This window comes from Actinia tenebrosa, unplaced genomic scaffold (assembly GCF_029948245.1).
Source record: "Actinia tenebrosa isolate PJP-AT-01 unplaced genomic scaffold, QUT_ActTen_1.0 PGA_scaffold6__47_contigs__length_16458017, whole genome shotgun sequence".
Taxonomy (NCBI): domain Eukaryota; kingdom Metazoa; phylum Cnidaria; class Anthozoa; order Actiniaria; family Actiniidae; genus Actinia; species Actinia tenebrosa.
Genome location: NW_028292583.1, coordinates 6909026 through 6928288, shown reverse-complemented (window position 1 = coordinate 6928288; position 19263 = coordinate 6909026). Strand labels below are relative to the sequence as shown.

At 37.5% G+C, this 19263-nt stretch overlaps 1 protein-coding gene across 2 annotated transcripts in view; it reads right to left on the bottom strand.

Moving 5' to 3' along the window:
• Positions 1 to 19263, bottom strand: part of LOC116296778 (hemicentin-1) — a 63736-nt gene that overhangs the window by 16150 nt on the left and 28323 nt on the right. For both annotated transcript variants that reach the window (XM_089039300.1, XM_089039299.1), the window contains exons 14-31: positions 18865 to 18935; positions 18228 to 18578; positions 17759 to 17981; positions 11507 to 11812; positions 11003 to 11347; positions 10625 to 10730; positions 9974 to 10197; positions 9103 to 9250; positions 8934 to 8978; positions 8485 to 8588; positions 7287 to 7556; positions 6207 to 6503; positions 5235 to 5540; positions 4545 to 4615; positions 3901 to 4251; positions 3433 to 3655; positions 819 to 1124; positions 315 to 659 (exon numbers count right to left, since the gene is read on the bottom strand). In XM_089039300.1, the coding sequence (XP_088895426.1) occupies positions 315 to 659; positions 819 to 1124; positions 3433 to 3655; positions 3901 to 4251; positions 4545 to 4615; positions 5235 to 5540; positions 6207 to 6503; positions 7287 to 7556; positions 8485 to 8588; positions 8934 to 8978; positions 9103 to 9250; positions 9974 to 10197; positions 10625 to 10730; positions 11003 to 11347; positions 11507 to 11812; positions 17759 to 17981; positions 18228 to 18578; positions 18865 to 18935 (4092 nt within the window). The remainder of the gene's footprint in view (positions 1 to 314; positions 660 to 818; positions 1125 to 3432; positions 3656 to 3900; positions 4252 to 4544; positions 4616 to 5234; positions 5541 to 6206; positions 6504 to 7286; positions 7557 to 8484; positions 8589 to 8933; positions 8979 to 9102; positions 9251 to 9973; positions 10198 to 10624; positions 10731 to 11002; positions 11348 to 11506; positions 11813 to 17758; positions 17982 to 18227; positions 18579 to 18864; positions 18936 to 19263) is intronic.

Below are 19263 nucleotides of genomic sequence, written 5' to 3'. Positions count from 1 at the left end.
TACTAAAACCTATACTAACTTGATAAAGAAATGTTTGGTAAAAGTATCTTTAACTAACCCTGAAACAACTCACTTAAATCAGGGCATGGGCTAGCCCGTTGAAATAAGAATAAATTGTAATTAGAGTGCGTTCGTATCGTATCATGTTGTTGTATTGGTAAATGAGGGAGGGGGAGGGGGGAGCGATGAGATTTCCTAAGTAACCCCCTCTATTATCGAATTGGGAAGTTTTTCTGTACTGTTTTATTGTAAAAGTGCCCTGCGACTCGAATAGTTCTTTTGTTTGCTTCTCCTAAGGTTTCTCACATACATACCATTTCCTACAACTTTAAGGTTGTATATATGTGAATAGTAGATGGTGTCACGAGACGCCACAATGCACTGCAGTTGTAAATTGAAGGGATACGCACTGAACTTTTTTATATCTTCTTGGTCCACATATGTGAAAAATAAATCTCCATTGGGTAGTATAGCTAAGTTAGCTTTCATTTGAAGCTGCATTCCTATTTCTGGTCGCTTTATTCCCCAATGATGAATCACCCCAAAGTCACTATGACCTGCACCAGTGGTGTGCGCTGGACATGCAAGATACAACGGACGACCAACGGTGACATTCACAGTCTTTTCTACAGCCTTGTCTTCCACGAAAGGTGAAATTGCTGAAGCATAAAATAACATGCTTGCTGTCAATATCTTTACTCTGTACAGCAATGAACCCCAAATTAGTAGGAGATCAAGTCCTAATAACTTGATAAATTAATATTACTATTATTATGGTATTGATAATAACCATACTAAATATACCGTCCAGTTCTCACCAGTTACTTTCAAACGAAACTTCCTTGAGATTGCTCCTCCAGCAGGATTGCTGACTAAGCACTGATACTTCCCGTCATCATTGGGGTTGAGTGAAGTAATAGTGAGATTAGAAGAACGCCCTGATGATTTTATTGTTTGATAAGGAGGAAAAGATAGGAAATCTTTATCGGATTTTTTCCACTTGAAGGTCATGGGCAACGAACCAGTCGCTTCGCAAGAAAGAGTAAATATCTTGCCGGCCACCGCTTGGTCTGGATCGTCAAAATCCTTGGATGGAAAGATGATGGTGGGTGGGATGAGACCAGCTGAAAGAAGTAAGATAAATAAATAAAAATGAGTGAGAAAAATGGCATTCAGCAGTGTTATCTATAAAGAGTGGCTTTGCAAGCATCTCTACCCATATAAGTTGAGGTGGAATTGAACCTGGATCCCACGAGGCAAGTAATGGATGATAAAAAACATGGTGATGATGATGATTATCAACAACAAACGACAAACAACAAACGACAAACGACAAACAAACAAACAAACAAACAAACGACAAGGACAAACAGACAAACAAGCAAATAATTAAACAACAAACTCAAACAACAAGAGTTGGACGCGAGAAGCAAATTTGTAAACAGCCAGAACTGATGTAAATATCTTTAGAAAACATTAAGTCCAATTCGTGATACTTCAACGTTTCTCAAAGCTGACACAAGTACGTTCTTCAGACAGATCATTTTAGTTGAAGTAAATTCAAATTAGCCTTGTGTATTCAACGAAGAGAATTCGTACGAATATTTACTTGGTAAGCCTTTAAAATTTAATTTTATTCTGTAAAGAACGTGCGCGATGCGGGAAAAGACCATGCCTCATTTATCACCTTAAAAATGTTTGAATTTGAATTTTGATAAATTTTGATTTTTTTTTTCTTTTTATTATTATTTTTTCCTCGTCAATTTTAATGTTTATTACATCCATTTTGAAAGCACTACCAAATCCTGCAATCTGATTTGTTCCCTGCAGCAGTGATTTCAGCCTAAATTGCACGATTTTGAGCTCTAAATTGCACGATTTTGCACATCATCTGATATGAACCAATCACGAGAGAGACATGTCATATTCTAGCCAATTTTATTAAGGAATCCATTTGAGTGTTGAGCTCGCCGCTTCTTGCGAAAAAAAGAGCCACGGCTCAAAAAGAATTTTCTGAATAACGATTTTACCGTAAAACGTCGTAAAAAAAGACTTAAAAAGCCGTTAAAAGGACTTAAAAAGACCAACTGAACACTTAAAATTGTCAAAAGCATCTTTGTAAAGTAACTGATTAAGTATAAGTTGAAGATATTACAGCGAAAAGCAGTGGGGGGAAATGCAATCGGCATAGTAGTTTGAATGTGACTTTTTGGCAATTGATCGTGGAAAGTGGTTTCCTTTTCAATCTTTAAAGCATAAAACACATCGAAAATACAGTCATTAAAAGAAGTCTTTCTTAAGAAGAAGATTTTTGCTGAGCTACGTGACTTCTTAAGGACAACCGAAGGACTAAACAACCTTTGATTTTTGCTGTTTTCTCGGCACAAGTGTGATCTTAACATTTTGAACAGAAATCGTAAAATACAAGCAGTGAGCATTGGCTGTATGGACAACAGCCAGTTCATTACAACCCTTTTGGGCAGGATTGTCTTGCTATTTAATGTAAGTAAATGATTCTTAATACATGCAATGCCTTTTGGTCCTATATAAATTCATTTTAGTTTTGGATTGAAAGTGTTGATTTTCAAAATGAGAATCATTGCTCGATCAGTATAAACAAGTTCTCTTGACAGCATGTTTGAATCGACTGCTTGTAGATTGTAAGTCATATTGGTTTAACTGGAAAAAACGTCCTTTTCAAAAAAGATTTCGAAATGGATATAATAAATTGGTAATTGAACTTCGTGTCGTGCAGTTTTGGTCTGAAATCAAACTTGCAATTACAAATCGCACGGCTCCCGCTACGCGGTCGTGCGATTTTGTAATCGCGCGTTTGATTTCAGACCAAATTGCACTCCACTCAGTTCAATTACCATTATTAATCATGTTTGTACTGTATGTAAATTGTATGGAGAGGGAATATCAATTGGGACGAAAGTTCTGTTTTCTGCGCCAGTCACAAAATTTGTATGTCTCAAGTTTTATAAAATGTATATGTTTATATTGTGACATATAAACTAAACTAAACTAAAATAAACCGTATCAGCACACTTCTCATATTTTGTATTTCACATGTGCAAAATTATTTAGCGCACGCTTATGACGTCCAGCTCAAGGTAAACATGACAAGCAAACTGTTTTGAAATCTATATTTATTTATTTAATATTTTTCTATATGTTTGGACTTTTTGTTTTCCCCAGCTGTTAAACCGACCACTGAGAAAGACGTTCCTTAGTAGAGGCTTGTTTTTTTTACTAAGGAACTTTTTACTAAACCATTGTCTGTACTTAGGTCCGTGCTTTCTAGTTTGACTACAGCTACAACCTTGGGCTTGGGCCTTGAACTAACTGCAAAGATTATAACTGATCTAACGTTATTACCTAGGAATAGTACAAAGTTTAATGACGACTCTATGATGGAAAAATACTCACCATCTTGCAGAGTAACAAACTTGACCTCGGCGCTCTGCGGCCCCTCTCCTCCACTGTTAAAGGCCTTAATTGCCAGAGTATAGTTTGTGTAGGGTGTTAGTCCTGTAAGCGTTTGCTTCTGAACATCTTCAGAGGTTGACATGGCCTTGAAGACTTTAGCTTCTACAGGGATCCCTTTTCTTCGACTGCTAGTTCCTAACTTGCTTAGACCCCAATAATAGATCTAAAGACAAATCATGTACTTAAATGAATGAGTAAATAAACAAATGAATGGATGATGGACAGGTGGATACACTTAGCGGCCATCTGGAAAAGGAGCTAATAAATATTTTCAATAAATAATAATTATTTTGTTAAAAGCAAGACATTCTTATTAACAACTTTGAGTTGTTTACTAAGGATTAAAGCATCGTGGAGATTGCAAAGGACCCAAGAGCAGCGGAAGAGGAAATTCGGAAAATAACTTACATTATATCCATCAACACTTCCTCTAGTCACCAAAACACGATCCCATGACAACTCAATGGAATGGGAAGATATTTCTTCCGTCGTTACGTTTTCTGGTATGGATGATGGAGCATCTTGACCGGAGAATGATGTATTAATATCGCTTATTGGTCCTTCACCAACGTCATTCTTTGCTGTAATCTGGAACTTCCACAGTTGGTAGTATCCTGCATCTGGGATTGAATAAATACCGACATTTGGATCCATGATAACTGCTTTCTGTATTTTTCCTTCGTGTCCGTTATCAAGAACCTTGCTGTACTCGAGGATGTAATGTAATCTTGGACCATTGGCTTCCAGCTTCGTCATGGTCTATGTGATAGAGAATATGGATTAACCCTATAGTAATTCATGAGGGAGAGAACAAATTGTGCAACTGAATCTAGGCAAATAAGCCTCAGATCGAGTTTAAACTTTATAGTATCCGTCACTAACTAAATCACATTCAAAATCATATTAAAGTTTTGTCAAGATTTACAAACCTCACTTTTGTATTTTAGCAGATTGACCACAAACATTTACAGTAAATTGTACACAAGAGGATTGCTTGGGCTGCCCGGCTCTACTCTCCAAAATAAATATACTGACATTCAAGCAACTCTTACCGTCCAAGCAATATCAAGCTCATTAGCTTTTCCTGGTACTCCTCTCAAATTTCTGGGATACATAAGTGGCCCTGTTGGATTAAATTCATATATTTAACTCAGTTATAAAGTAAACTTATCGGGTTGCATGACGGGATGCATTGGTGGCGTAGCGGTGTGAGCGCTCGCTTCTCACCAATGCGACCCATGTTCGAGTCCCGACCAGCTCGGTGTTGTATGTGAGTTGAGTTGTTTGTTGGTTCTCTCCTGTGCTTCGAGTGTTTTCCGGGTTCTCTGGCTTTCCACCCTCCGCAAAAATCAACTTCTAAATTCCAATTGGAATCCAGTGGAAGAAGAGCCACTCTATGGAATCCACTCTTAATCCTCCATTATTATTATTATTATTATTATTATTATTATTATTATTATTATTATATGTAAAAGATTCAAGTAGCTAATCGTAAATTGCCTATATATAGCGAGATTTATGATGTAATTTGGAAAACATAATAATGTTTACATTGTTATTATTATTATTATTATTATTATTATTATTATTATTATTAATATTATTATTATTATTATTATTATTATCATGTACCAAGGACTAGAGACAATGACTGGCAATCATTGATCAACACCTTAATAAACAACTGGCATTCATGATAATTTTAACAAAATACAATAAACAAAAAGATGATTCTAACTTACTAAACGAGGTAGTGATGCACTGCCCTTTTGGTGTCGGCATGCTTGCTCGGCTGGGGCCAATCTTATTGATAGCTCGCATTCTAAATATTAAGTTTGCCCAAGCTGTTAGTTGCAGAGAATAAGATGTTTTCGTGGGGTCAGTGATATTGACAATCACATGCCATTCCTCTGGGAAGAAGGTGGATTCTTGTTCAACGACAAAGTGGGTGATTGGTGCATCATTGTCTTGTTCCTTTTTCCAGGTGATGGTGGTAGCTCGGTCGTGACAACCGTTAATCTTAAGGTTTGAAGGTGGGGACGGAACACCTGAAAGAAACACGCACAAAAACTAACTTAATTTTACCTTCATGCGTACTTCATAACAAACGTACTAATAACCGTATCCCTAATTGCCAATCTGATTTTGGTCCTCTACTGTAACTGCTTTGATTGAAGCCATATAAGACTCCAGTGGCGCTTAATATCGACAAAGGCAATGTAAGTGCAGTGGCGTTCTTGGACTTTCTGATACTGTTAACTACACTATAGTAGTGGCCAAGTTAAAAGAATACCGTGCGGTTTACACTTCCAATGATTGGTTTCAATCTTGATAACCGCTTTCAACGCGGTTTCGTCAATGGTTCTCTTTCGGACTGTCGTACGTTTAGTTGTGGCGTTCCTCAGGTATACCATTTTAACAATTTAAGTCCCCATTTTTCTAATCTATGTTAATGAACTTCCAAATTGCCTACAGTTTTCCCTGCTGCCTATGTATACGGATGAAGACACCTAACCTTTGCAAGTGACAATGTCGACGCAATCGACGTAATTCTTGATTATTCTTATTTATATTTATGTATTATACTGTGTATAAGTAAAAGAATTATCTATCCATCTATCACCGTAGTTTCTAATTGTTGGTTAACCAAGACAAGCGGCAGATCTCCTGGAAGTTATCGAGGTTTTAGAGGTTTAACTTATGTTGAACAGTACCTTTTACATCAGCAATGGCTGTTGCTCTGTCCTCAGTTTTCAGGGGAACATTGGTGAATGCGATGCAAGTGTATATAGCCCCATCATTAAAATTAGCATCTTCAATCCTCAGAATGTTCTGGTTTTGGATCCACCGCACTCGAGAATCATATTTAATTAGCCTGCCATCTTTGAGCCACTTATATTTCAAGAGAGATTTGAGTCTTTTATCAGCCCCCGCTTCGCAATGGAATTCCAAAGCTTTCTTCAATGTTATGACCATGTTCTTGGGTGAAAATCTAAAGATTTCTGTTCTGTCTGTTTAAAGTCAAAGAAGCAATTTAATAAAAGGAATCAAATTTGAGACAAATATTATGGAATACAGAGATTTTCCTTATGATAACTTTGAGGAATGATTTTAATTTAGTTGATAAGTGACTTGTTCAGAAAGTGTTTGGAGTTTTTTAGGGACTGTTCATTAATTATGACTCAGAGTGGGCTGGAGGAAAAATCGAAAGAAACCTTGGAAAAATTCACAGCCCCCCTAATTATATCTATAAAATGTTTTTGGACCCCCCCCCCCCCCTCCTCGTGACCTTAATTATTTGCTTCAACACCCCCGCCCCTTTAAGTCAGCAAATACTATCAAAGCCCCCCTTCTTTGTGTGATTTTTTTCAAAGCCCCCCTACTTTTGCTCTAGCCCCCCAAGGCATAATTGATGAACAGTCCCTTAACTCAGCAGCACAGAGCGCATGTGTCTTAGGGCCAAGAGGAACGAGTCGTGAAAGAACAAAAATACTTTGCTTCTCGAAAAAAGGATAGACCTCTTGTTCAGCTTCGTTGTTTGTTGTGCACATTTCAGACCATGTGATGCCACCCTTGTGAGTTGATTCTTTCATGTGTAAATATTTTAACATGTTCGTCATAAAAGAACAATTCTCGAGGGAATGTCATGTGATCTGAAATGGGCAATTTACATACCAAGCTAAAGAGGGCTATTGTACATTGTGATCATTCTACATGTACATGACTTGTATTCCTTAAGACTATTCCTGTGAAGGGAATGATCCTTATAGATCCTAGATATAAATTTTACTTACCATAAAAAGTTGCGGTATTCGAAGCATTGTCCTCGCCCAGAACATTTTTTGCCTTACAAGTGTAATTTCCTTCATCGGTACTTATAACATTGGCAATTACAAGGGAATTGTGACCACCTACAGAATACCGTCCGCCAATGGTAAGGAGTTGATCATTCTTGTACCAACTATGCTGAGCAATAGGTACAGCATCTGAATTACATGGCAATACTGCGTCTGTATTCCCAAATAAGTAGAATGGACCGAAATTCTTGATTTTGGGAGGTCTTGCTGGAAGTAAAAGGACATCTAAATTAATCAGTCCTCTAAAATCTGAGCTTGAAAATTCAACTACATAGGTCTTATCTAGTATTACTGAAGAATATTCATTCAAAGTTTTACAAGTATTACCGTGAGTATTTGAACATTTTAAATGCTTAAATTTAGCTCCTCTAATTGCAGAAATGTCTCACTAAGGTGATGATCTCTCTTTGTAAGAGTTAGTTACCGAGAACATAGTTAGTAGAGAAGTTGAGAAAGTTTCATACAAAAACTAGTCCCAAAGGACGTCATTAATCCGATTATCAAATTGTTCCTTAATTCCCGTGAGGGAGTACTCGAAACAAACACTTTTCAATTCTGTTTAGTCAACGTTAATGAGCTTCACCAAAGACTTAAATCAACTTTTTGTCCATCATTACCATCAGCTATCTATGTAGTATACAGTGTGGTATAGGTAAGCCAAAGTTCCGGGTTCCGGTTCCTGACAGTTTCTATAGTCATTTTTCAAAAGATTTCTTTCTTCATAAAAAGTTTGTCTCCCTAACCTCATTACGCATTCAAGTGCTATATATAAAGTATTAGGATTCAAGGGATATATCTAGATATATTCCTTGAATTCGTAATGACCAGGGATATATGGGATAACAAGCGCTATAAATAACCAAAGAAAACCATGTCAAGTATGAACTAAGGGCAGACCTATCCTCCTAGCAAACGTTCTTAGGATCTTTCAGGCGAAGTTTCTATCCGTGTGACTAACAGTTGGTTCTCGTACTCTCGACAGCAGTCGCGTTGTAGTGCTGCGCCGTTTGTTGTTTCACGTCTCAGTTTCGTTCTAGACGCGATCGAAGCGTGTGTTAATTTATTTTCGAGGCGGCTAAGTGTCAGTAGATTTAGCTAAGAGCTAATTAGGGAACATAACCAACTAACCACTAACCTTCAACTCTGAGCCAAGTGGAAGATACAACCATGCCCCAGTCGTTTTCAGCAGCACATTGGTAAACACCTTCATTTTTTGCTTTTACGTTTTTGATCAACAACCTATAGGCAAAATGAAAACGAAGGGAAGATTGGGAACGAGCACCACAAACAATCAATGATTTCAAAAATAAGATTTTCATTAGAGAGTTCTGTTGTCATAAATTAAATCCCTGCACAGTTATGAGCATTTGGAATGTACTGAAATCATGATAGCGATAGCGAGGCTGGTAGGCCCTTGGTCGTTGTTTCCATATAGAACTTTCGAATTTCAAACAGCTGTAGATTTTTGTCATTTAAAGTTACTACACTGAAATCACGGAAGATCACTAATTTCAATATACTCTTTCTAATGAAAGCAATGTTGTCTTCTATAACGGATGAACTAAGGTATCTCAATTGCCACACCTTCCATGTTGTTTATTCCCATCCACCATACTGATGTTTTGAGCTCTAGGAAAGATAATGAAGAAATCTGTAAGCTAGGTTTGTTTCATTTAAGGGTCTCTGTCCTTTCATGGTTCCGAGAGGCAAGTGGGTTACACTGCTGCTACAAGCTTTCTCTTTTACAACTTACAATTCTGTGTCAGATGTGAATTCCTTGCCATTGTGATACCACTTGTACTTGGGTGAAGGAGTGCCAAAGGCTTGACAGAATAAGCTAACATCACCAAGAATATTAATCGTTTTTATCCGAGGAGGTGTCACAATCCACGCAGGGGGAACTTGTTATTGAAAAACATATAGGAACAATTAAAATTGAGAACAAAATTTATAAGACTGTGCATGTGTGTCAGGGGCGTAGCGATGTCTCGGTCATACGGGAGGCAATAATGTACATTTCCCAGTCAATGCACACGCGTACGCGCTTCATCTTTAGATTTTCGCGCCATATCCCTACGTTTTGGGAGTGTGATTACCCCACTTTCCCCTCCCCTCTCGCTAAGCCACTGGTGAGTTTACGGGTTTTTTTGCAGAGTAGGCTTTCTAGCAGATGAGCATGAACTGATTAATGTGTGATACATCTAACACTGTGTAGTCGGATCAGTGAATATTGGCCTAGGCTGGAAGCTGTAGAGCATGAAAGAATCTTAGGAACCCATAACCAAGTATTTCTCTCTTGCTTTCTGTTGACAGACTCCAAGGTTATACACATGCATGGGTGTATTTATCGTGTACTTCATAACTGGCTGACAATGCAGCCCATTGTTGGCAGATCGTTTGTCTGCACTTCAATGGCCGACTCCACTGCTGTCCAAGGACAGTCGGCTAATTATCGATGAACACGGGACAACCGGTCATAACGTACGCAAACATTTAAGGTACAAAGAAAGGTTGATATTTCATATTAGCTCATTAGATTATTCATGTGATCTTTTCTATTTTAAGATATAATTTTAAGATACAATTTCAAAATGTCGACATCAATGATATACATGTTGACTCACTATAAACAGTGATTTTGATAAGTTTGGAGACCAATGTCTTTCCTTGACCATTTGAAACTTCACATCTGTAGTTTCCAGGCTCATGCTGCTCCTTAGAGATCTTTAGAATGTGCAACACCCTTCCATGATTGGCTCTTGGGATAAGAATTCCATCTTTACCGTTAACAATTTCTTTGGTCTTGCCATTTTCAAAGACTCTATACCATCTAGTTTGAGGAGCAGGGCTATCGATTGAAAATAAATATTAATGATCATTATGATGAATATCATGAATCATAATGAATATATCAGTAACATTAAATATGATTTATTTAAAGCAAAGATCCTGAAATTTCAGTAAAAATTCCGGTTAAAAACCCTGGGCTTATGCTCATTCGTAAAGGTTTCTTGATGGGCTTATAACCAGGCCAATTTTACATCGTACAGTATTCAAAGAAATCGTAAAATTAAAGAGACCGCTTAGAACTGTTTTAAGTGTCGGACGCAAAGTATGCAACCTCCGAACACTCGTCGCAAAAATTGAAGTGAAGGTGCTAGGACTAAAAGATAGTCAGTAAACGTGCTAGTAATGTTTGTTTATATGAACCTTTGAAGGGCACTCAAACTAGAGAAATATATGAAAAAGACGTAAAAGATTTGATGATGACTCACTTTCCACTTGCTACACAGTGAAGAAACTTCTCTTTTCCTTGAACTGCTGTTTCCATTTGCATGGGTTCTCCACCGGGGGCAAATGTGGGAGAAAATGATGAGCTATCTAAGAAATGAGATTATAAAAAAGGACTTTTAATGGCAATTCCAAAAATAATGTCTGAGGTTAAAAGCAGATCTGTTGAAATGTTTTGAAGAAATGTTTGGTAAAGAAATGTTGTTGTATTGGTAAATGGGGGGATGGGGGGAGCAATTAGATTTCCTAAGTAACCCCCTCTATTATCGAATTGGGAAGTTTTTCTGTACTGTTTTATTGTAAAAGTGCCCTGCGACTCGAATTCTTTTGTGTGCTTCTCCTAAGGTTTCTCACATACATACCATTTCCTACAACTTTAAGGTTGTATATATGTGAATAGTAGATGATGTCACGAGACGCCACAATGCACTGCAGTTGTAAATTGAAGGGATACACACTGAACTTTTTTATATCTTCTTGGTCCACATATGTGAAAAATAAATCTCCATTGGGTAGTACAGCTAAGTTATTTTTCATTTGAAGCTGCATTCCTATTCCTGGTCGCTTTATTCCCCAATGGTGAATCACCCCAAAGTCACTATGACCTGCACCAGTGGTGTGCGCTGGACATGCAAGATACAACGGACGACCAACAGTGACATTCACAGTCTTTTCTACACTCTTGTCTTCCACGAAAGGTGAAATTGCTGAAGCATAAAATAACATGCTTGCTGTCAATATCTTTACTCTGTACAGCAATGAACCCCAAATTAGTAGGAGATCAAATCCTAATAACCTGATAAATTAATATTACTATTATTATGGTATTGATAATAACCATACTAAATATACCGTCCAGTTCTCACCAGTTACTTTCAAACGAAGCTTCCTTGAGATTGCTCCTCCAGCAGGATTGCTGACTAAGCACTGATACTTCCCGTCATCATTGGGTTTAAGTGAAGTAATAGTGAGATTAGAAGAACGCCCTGATGATTCTATTGTTTGGTAAGGAGGAAAAGATATGAAATCTTTATCGGATTTTCTCCACTTGAAGGTCATGGGCAACGAACCAGTCGCTTCGCAAGAAAGAGTAAATATCTTGCCGGCCACCGCTTGGTCTGGATCGTCAAAATCCTTGGATGGAAAGATGATGGTGGGTGGGATGAGACCAGCTGAAAGAAGTAAGATAAATAAATAAAAATGAGTGAGAAAAATGGCATTCAGCAGTGTCATCTATAAAGAGTGGCTTTACAAGCATCTCTACCCATATAAGTTGAGGTGGAATTGAACCTGGATCCCACGAGGCAAGTAATGGATGATAAAAAACATGGTGATGATGATGATTATCAACAACAAACGACAAACAAAGAACAACAAACGACAAACGACAAACAAACAAACAAACAAACAAACGACAAACAGACAAACAAGCAAACAATTAAGAGCGACTGTCTGTAAAAATCAAACAAAATCAGAAATATGTGGAAAGGCTCAAATTTTCGAATTCGCTCTACTTTTGGATTTTAGTAGTGTATGATGAAGGAAGAAACGCTGTGTGGTTAGTTTTGAAAAATACTTTTTTGTTTTCGAGAAATAGGGAAAAATCGGTTTGAGCTCCAGGGACGATTTTCGCTGCCAAAAGATGGCTGAAAATTGCTTACTTTCGCTTGGTCCGTGTATCAAAACTATTAATCCAAATAGCCTTCTAATACTTTCTGCCAAAAGTACAACTCTTATTTGCTCAATTAAGAGTAGTTTCATAAAAATCGAACAACTCAGAATTATTTTACACAATAAAAAGCAATGGGCACTGAGTTACAATGCTGGTCAGTGCATCTCGAAAACTGCGAGTTTCCCTATGTGCCATCCTTCCAAATCTTATGAAATTATAGTCAACAACTATTGGGAAACTACTCTTTTGAAAAATGTATTTTTTATTTTGGGGAAATAATTGTGCGCTTTTTGCGAGAGCTTTTATTTTGACTCATTAAATATGCAGAAATCATTGTTTGGCGATTGCGTGACTAAAGACTTCTCGAAATAAATTCCCTTGAAACATCATTGTTTTTCAAATCTAGTCTATACAAATAAAAGAAAACATTAACATACTAACCTTCAACACGAAAAAGTCTTTTCCGTTGCTCCATTCATCGGAGTTATCAAGAAATTAGAATTGGCAACCGTGGCGTTGGCTTGTTTTATGCAACCGATTTCCGAAAATACCGCATCTATCAGTACCAGTCGACATGCACAGTTCGTGTTTCTTTACAAACAACTAGTCAGATTTCAATAAGAAATATACAGAACAGTATAAGGCCAGGGATCCACCTTTGGCTATTTCTTCCAAGAACTACTAGTCAGTAGCGCGTTGATAAATTGGTCTGTAATATTTAACAGATCGATCGGCAATTGTTTGCGAGTAACTGTCATAAACTTATACCGAGACAGCATTCCAGCGTGCAGATCGTGTTGTGGGACCATAGTGCACCGACCACTGTTCTTTAACGAAGGAGAAAGAAAGAAAACAGGAATTTCTCTTGCAACAAGCTGGCTTCTTAAAGAGAAATCTAGTGCAGGAACTAATCACAGGAAACAAAATTATTTAATGAAATATATCAAAACGGAGCAGTATGGCATAGCAGTTCGCACAGGTGCCCCTAGCCGACTCCACCATAATCTATTGAGAGAACCACTTTTAAAATTGCTCACAAAGGGCTTTTAATGTTAAAATGGCATAATAATGTATATCTCGACTCTTTTTCTTGCCAAGGATAATACATAAAATTCCAAGACCACTAGGGTATGGACAGAACCGGAAGAAACTACGGTACGCTCTTTTCTCGCGCCAACTGTAACAACTAAACAACTTGCCAGTGAAGCTAGAATAACCTACTGGACTCTGTAGGAATCGAATTTAGTATACTATTCTGTATATTTCTTATTGAAATCTGACTAGTTGTTTGTAAAGAAACACGAACTGTGCATGTCGACTACCGTCGAGAAGTTAGCCCGGGATTCAGCCCGGGATTCGCCAGCCGCCGATTCAATGAACGTAAACCAGTTTTAAATCCTTTTTTCCAATTAAACCTCTTCCCTAATTGTCCCAAAGTTGTTCAAAATACACCATTACATTCACCTCACTCAATAAATTGGTAATGCGATGATTCACGTTGGCTCTACATAATAGCGCCGGCGACACTTCGAAAAATTCACACTTGCTGCAGAATTTCGAGACAAATTCTAAGTTTAATAACTTCGCCAATTGTTATCGTCTGGCCTTTAAACTTCATAAACCGGTGAACCTCATGTTCTAAAACCCATTGCAAAAAAATTTCCAGCTCGTAAGTATTTTAGTGTTCCTCTTTGGCTTTTTCTCTCCAAACTTCTCGGTCTTCAAGAGATAATTGCTTCCATTCCCTCGCACATGCTTTTCTTATCAGATTTTGATTATTCTTGTATTTCTTTTGCATTCTAGAATTAATGCTTCCAGCGAATAAGTTGAATCCGTTCGTTGTGTTAGCACCTTCTTTAGCCTGAACCTGTTTTTCTGGTGTTGGCGGCATACTCTGCTTTGGAGCATTTTGGTACGTCCCAGTCTTTTTGTGGACGGTCTTTGTTGGCTTGCACCATTCCTCTTGCGCCATTTCGTATGATTCATTGAGGATGGAACCGCTATCGTACTCCTTCTTTTTTCGTTTTAATTGCTTCTTATTAGCCTTCTTTGTTGTCCGAAATTCTTCTGCGAATCCAACAAGCCGACTATCAAGGAAGTCATATTGCTGCTTAATAAATTCGTCCACTCTTAACCTTTTTTTTCCCCCGAAGTCATCAAACTTCAAGAGTTTGAAATAATTCTCTATATGACCCTGGGTTTTCGTGGTTTAGTCCAGATAAAATACTTACGAGCTGGAAATTTTTTTGCAATGGGTTTTAGAACATGAGGTTCACCGGTTTATGAAGTTTAAAGGCCAGACGATAACAATTGGCGAAGTTATTAAACTTAGAATTTGTCTCGAAATTCTGCAGCAAGTGTGAATTTTTCGAAGTGCCCGGGTCGGCGATGGGGTCACGAAGGGATTTCTTCCAAATTTTGGATGGCTTTAACGGATTAAAGGAACACAAAAAGCATTGCAATGGGTTAAGTAGTAAACAGGACTTATGCTGCAGAAGTTTCGTGCCTCTAGAGTAAAAAGCGTAAATGTTATTAAGGTTCGAAATTGTGATTTTGGCGCGAAAATCACCGAAAAGACGTCTCGAAAAGAGGAACACTAAAATACTTACGAGCTGGAAATTTTTTTGCAATGGGTTTTAGAACATGAGGTTCACCGGTTTATGAAGTTTAAAGGCCAGACGATAACAATTGGCGAAGTTATTAAACTTAGAATTTGTCTCGAAATTCTGCAGCAAGTGTGAATTTTTCGAAGTGTCGCCGGCGCTATTATGTAGAGCCAACGTGAATCATCGCATTACCAATTTATTGAGTGAGGTGAATGTAATGGTGTATTTTGAACAACTTTGGGACAATTAGGGAAGAGGTTTAATTGGAAAAAAGGATTTAAAACTGGTTTACGTTCATTGAATCGGCGGCTGGCGAATCCCGGGCTGAATCCCGGGCTAACTTCTCGACGGTAGTCGACATGCACAGTTCGTGTTTCTTTACAAACAACTAGTCAGATTTCAATAAGAAATATACAGAATAGTATACTAAATTCGATTCCTACAGAGTCCAGTAGGTTATTCTAGCTTCACTGGCAAGTTGTTTAGTTGTTACAGTTGGCGCGAGAAAAGAGCGTACCGTAGTTTCTTCCGGTTCTGTCCATACCCTAGTGGTCTTGGAATTTTATGTATTATCCTTGGCAAGAAAAAGAGTCGAGATATACATTATTATGCCATTTTAACATTAAAAGCCCTTTGTGAGCAATTTTAAAAGTGGTTCTCTCAATAGATTATGGTGGAGTCGGCTAGGGGCACCTGTGCGAACTGCTATGCCATACTGCTCCGTTTTGATATATTTCATTAAATAATTTTGTTTCCTGTGATTAGTTCCTGCACTAGATTTCTCTTTAAGAAGCCAGCTTGTTGCAAGAGAAATTCCTGTTTTCTTTCTTTCTCCTTCGTTAAAGAACAGTGGTCGGTGCACTATGGTCCCACAACACGATCTGCACGCTGGAATGCTGTCTCGGTATAAGTTTATGACAGTTACTCGCAAACAATTGCCGATCGATCTGTTAAATATTACAGACCAATTTATCAACGCGCTACTGACTAGTAGTTCTTGGAAGAAATAGCCAAAGGTGGATCCCTGGCCTTATACTGTTCTGTATATTTCTTATTGAAATCTGACTAGTTGTTTGTAAAGAAACACGAACTGTGCATGTCGACTGGTACTGATAGATGCGGTATTTTCGGAAATCGGTTGCATAAAACAAGCCAACGCCACGGTTGCCAATTCTAATTTCTTGATAACTCCGATGAATGGAGCAACGGAAAAGACTTTTTCGTGTTGAAGGTTAGTATGTTAATGTTTTCTTTTATTTGTATAGACTAGATTTGAAAAACAATGATGTTTCAAGGGAATTTATTTCGAGAAGTCTTTAGTCACGCAATCGCCAAACAATGATTTCTGCATATTTAATGAGTCAAAATAAAAGCTCTCGCAAAAAGCGCACAATTATTTCCCCAAAATAAAAAATACATTTTTCAAAAGAGTAGTTTCCCAATAGTTGTTGACTATAATTTCATAAGATTTGGAAGGATGGCACATAGGGAAACTCGCAGTTTTCGAGATGCACTGACCAGCATTGTAACTCAGTGCCCATTGCTTTTTATTGTGTAAAATAATTCTGAGTTGTTCGATTTTTATGAAACTACTCTTAATTGAGCAAATAAGAGTTGTACTTTTGGCAGAAAGTATTAGAAGGCTATTTGGATTAATAGTTTTGATACACGGACCAAGCGAAAGTAAGCAATTTTCAGCCATCTTTTGGCAGCGAAAATCGTCCCTGGAGCTCAAACCGATTTTTCCCTATTTCTCGAAAACAAAAAAGTATTTTTCAAAACTAACCACACAGCGTTTCTTCCTTCATCATACACTACTAAAATCCAAAAGTAGAGCGAATTCGAAAATTTGAGCCTTTCCACATATTTCTGATTTTGTTTGATTTTTACAGACAGTCGCTCTTAAACAACAAACTCAAACAACAAGAGTTGGACGCGAGAAGCAAATAAATTTGTAAACAGTCAGAACTGATGTAAATATCTTTAGAAAACATTAAGTCCAATTCGTGATACTTCAATGTTTCTCAAAGCTGTCACAAGTACGTTTTTAAGACAGATCATTTTAGTTTGAAGTAAATTCAAGTTAGCCTTGTGTATTCAACGAAGAGAATGCGTACGAGTATTTACTTGGTAAGCCATTTAAAATTTAATTCAATTCTGTAAAGAACGTGCGCGATGCGGGAAAAGACCATGTCTTACCGCCTAAAATCTTTTCAATTGGAATTTTGATAAATTTTGATATGTTTTTATTTTTATGATTGTTTTTTTCTCGTCAATTTTAATGTTAATCATGTTTGTACTGTATGTAAATTGTATGGAGAGGGAATATTAATTATGGGACGAAAGTTCTGTTTTCTTCTGCAGTCACAAAATTTGTATGTCTCAAGTTTTATAAAATGTATATGTTTATATTGTGACAAATAAACTAAACTAAACTAAAATAAACCGTATCAGCACACTTCTCATATTTTGTATTTCACATGTGCAAAATTATTTAGCGCACACTTATGACGTTCACCTCAAGATAAACATGACAAGCAAACTGTTTTGAAATCTATATTTATTTATTTAATATTTCTCTATATGTTTGGACTTTTTGTTTTCCCCAGCTGTTAAACCGACCACTGAGAAAGACGTTCCTTAGTAGAGGCTTGTTTTTTTTACTAAGGAACTTTTTACTAAACCATTGTCTGTACTTAGGTCCGTGCTCTCTAGTTTGACTACAGCTACAACCTTGGGCTTGGGCCTTGAACTAACTGCAAAGATTATAACTGATCTAACGTTATTACCTAGGAATAGTACAAAGTTTAATGACGACTCTATGATGGATAAATACTCACCATCTTGCAGAGTAACAAACTTGACCTCGGCGCTCTGCGGCCCCTCTCCTCCACTGTTAAAGGCCTTAATTGCCAGAGTATAGTTTGTGTAAGGCGTTAGTCCTGTAAGTGTTTGCTTCTGAACATCTTCAGAGGTTGACATGGCCTTGAAGACTTTAGCTTCTACAGGGATCCCTTTTCTTCGACTGTGAGTTCCTAACTTGCTTAGACCCCAATAATAGATCTAAAGACAAATCATGTTACTTAAATGAATGAGTAAATAAATAAATGAATGGATGATGGACAGGTGGATACACTTAGCGGCCATCTAGAAAAGGAACTAATAAATATTTTCAATAAATAAAATTTTTTTTGTTAAAAGCAAGACGTTCTTATTAACAACTTTGAGGTGTTTACTAAGGATTAAAGCATCGTGGAGATTGTAAAGGACCCAAGGGCAGCGGAAGAGGAAATTTGGAAAATAACTTACATTATATCCATCAACACTTCCTCTAGTCACCAAAACACGATCCCATGACAACTCAATGGAATGGGAAGATATTTCTCCCATCGTTACGTTTTCTGGTATGGAAGACGGAGCATCTTGACCGGAGAATGATGTGATAATATCGCTTATTGGTCCTTCACCAACGTCATTCTTTGCTGTAATCTGGAACTTCCACTGTTGGTAGTATCCTGCATCTGGGATTGAATAAATACCGACATTTGGATCCATGATAACTGCTTTCTGTATTTTTCCTTCGTGTCCGTTATCAAGAACCTTGCTGTACTCGAGGATGTAATGTAATCCTGGACCATTGGCTTCCAGCTTCGTCATGGTCTATGTGATAGAGAATATGGATTAACCCTATAGTAATTCATGAGGGAGAAAACAAATTCTGAAAAATCTAGGCAAATAAGCCTCGGATCGGGCTCAAAATTTATAGTATCCGTCACTAGCTAAAACACATTCAACATCATATTAAAGTTTTGTCAAGATTTACAAACTTACTTTTGTATTTTAGCAGATTGACCACAAACATTTACAGTAAATTGTACACAAGAAGATTGTTTTGGCTGCCCGGCTCTATCCAACATAAATATACTGACATTCAAGCAACTCTTACCGTCCAAGCAATATCAAGCTCATTAGCTTTTCCTGGTACTCCTCTCAAATTTCTGGGATACATAAGTGGCCCTGTTGGATTAAATTCATATATTTAACTCAGTTATAAAGTAAACTTATCGGGTTGCATGACGGGACGCATTGGTGACGTAGCGGTGAGAGCGCTCGCTTCTCACCAATGCGACCCATGTTCGAGACCCGACAAGCTCGGTGTTGTATGTGAGTTGAGTTGTTTGTTGGTTCTCTCCTGTGCTTCGAGTGTTTTCCGGGTTCTCTGGCTTTCCATCCTCCGCAAAAATCAACTTCTAAATTCCAATTGGAATCCAGTGGAAGAAGAGCCACTCTATGGAATCCACTGTTAATCCTCCATTATTATTATTATTATTATTATTATTATTAT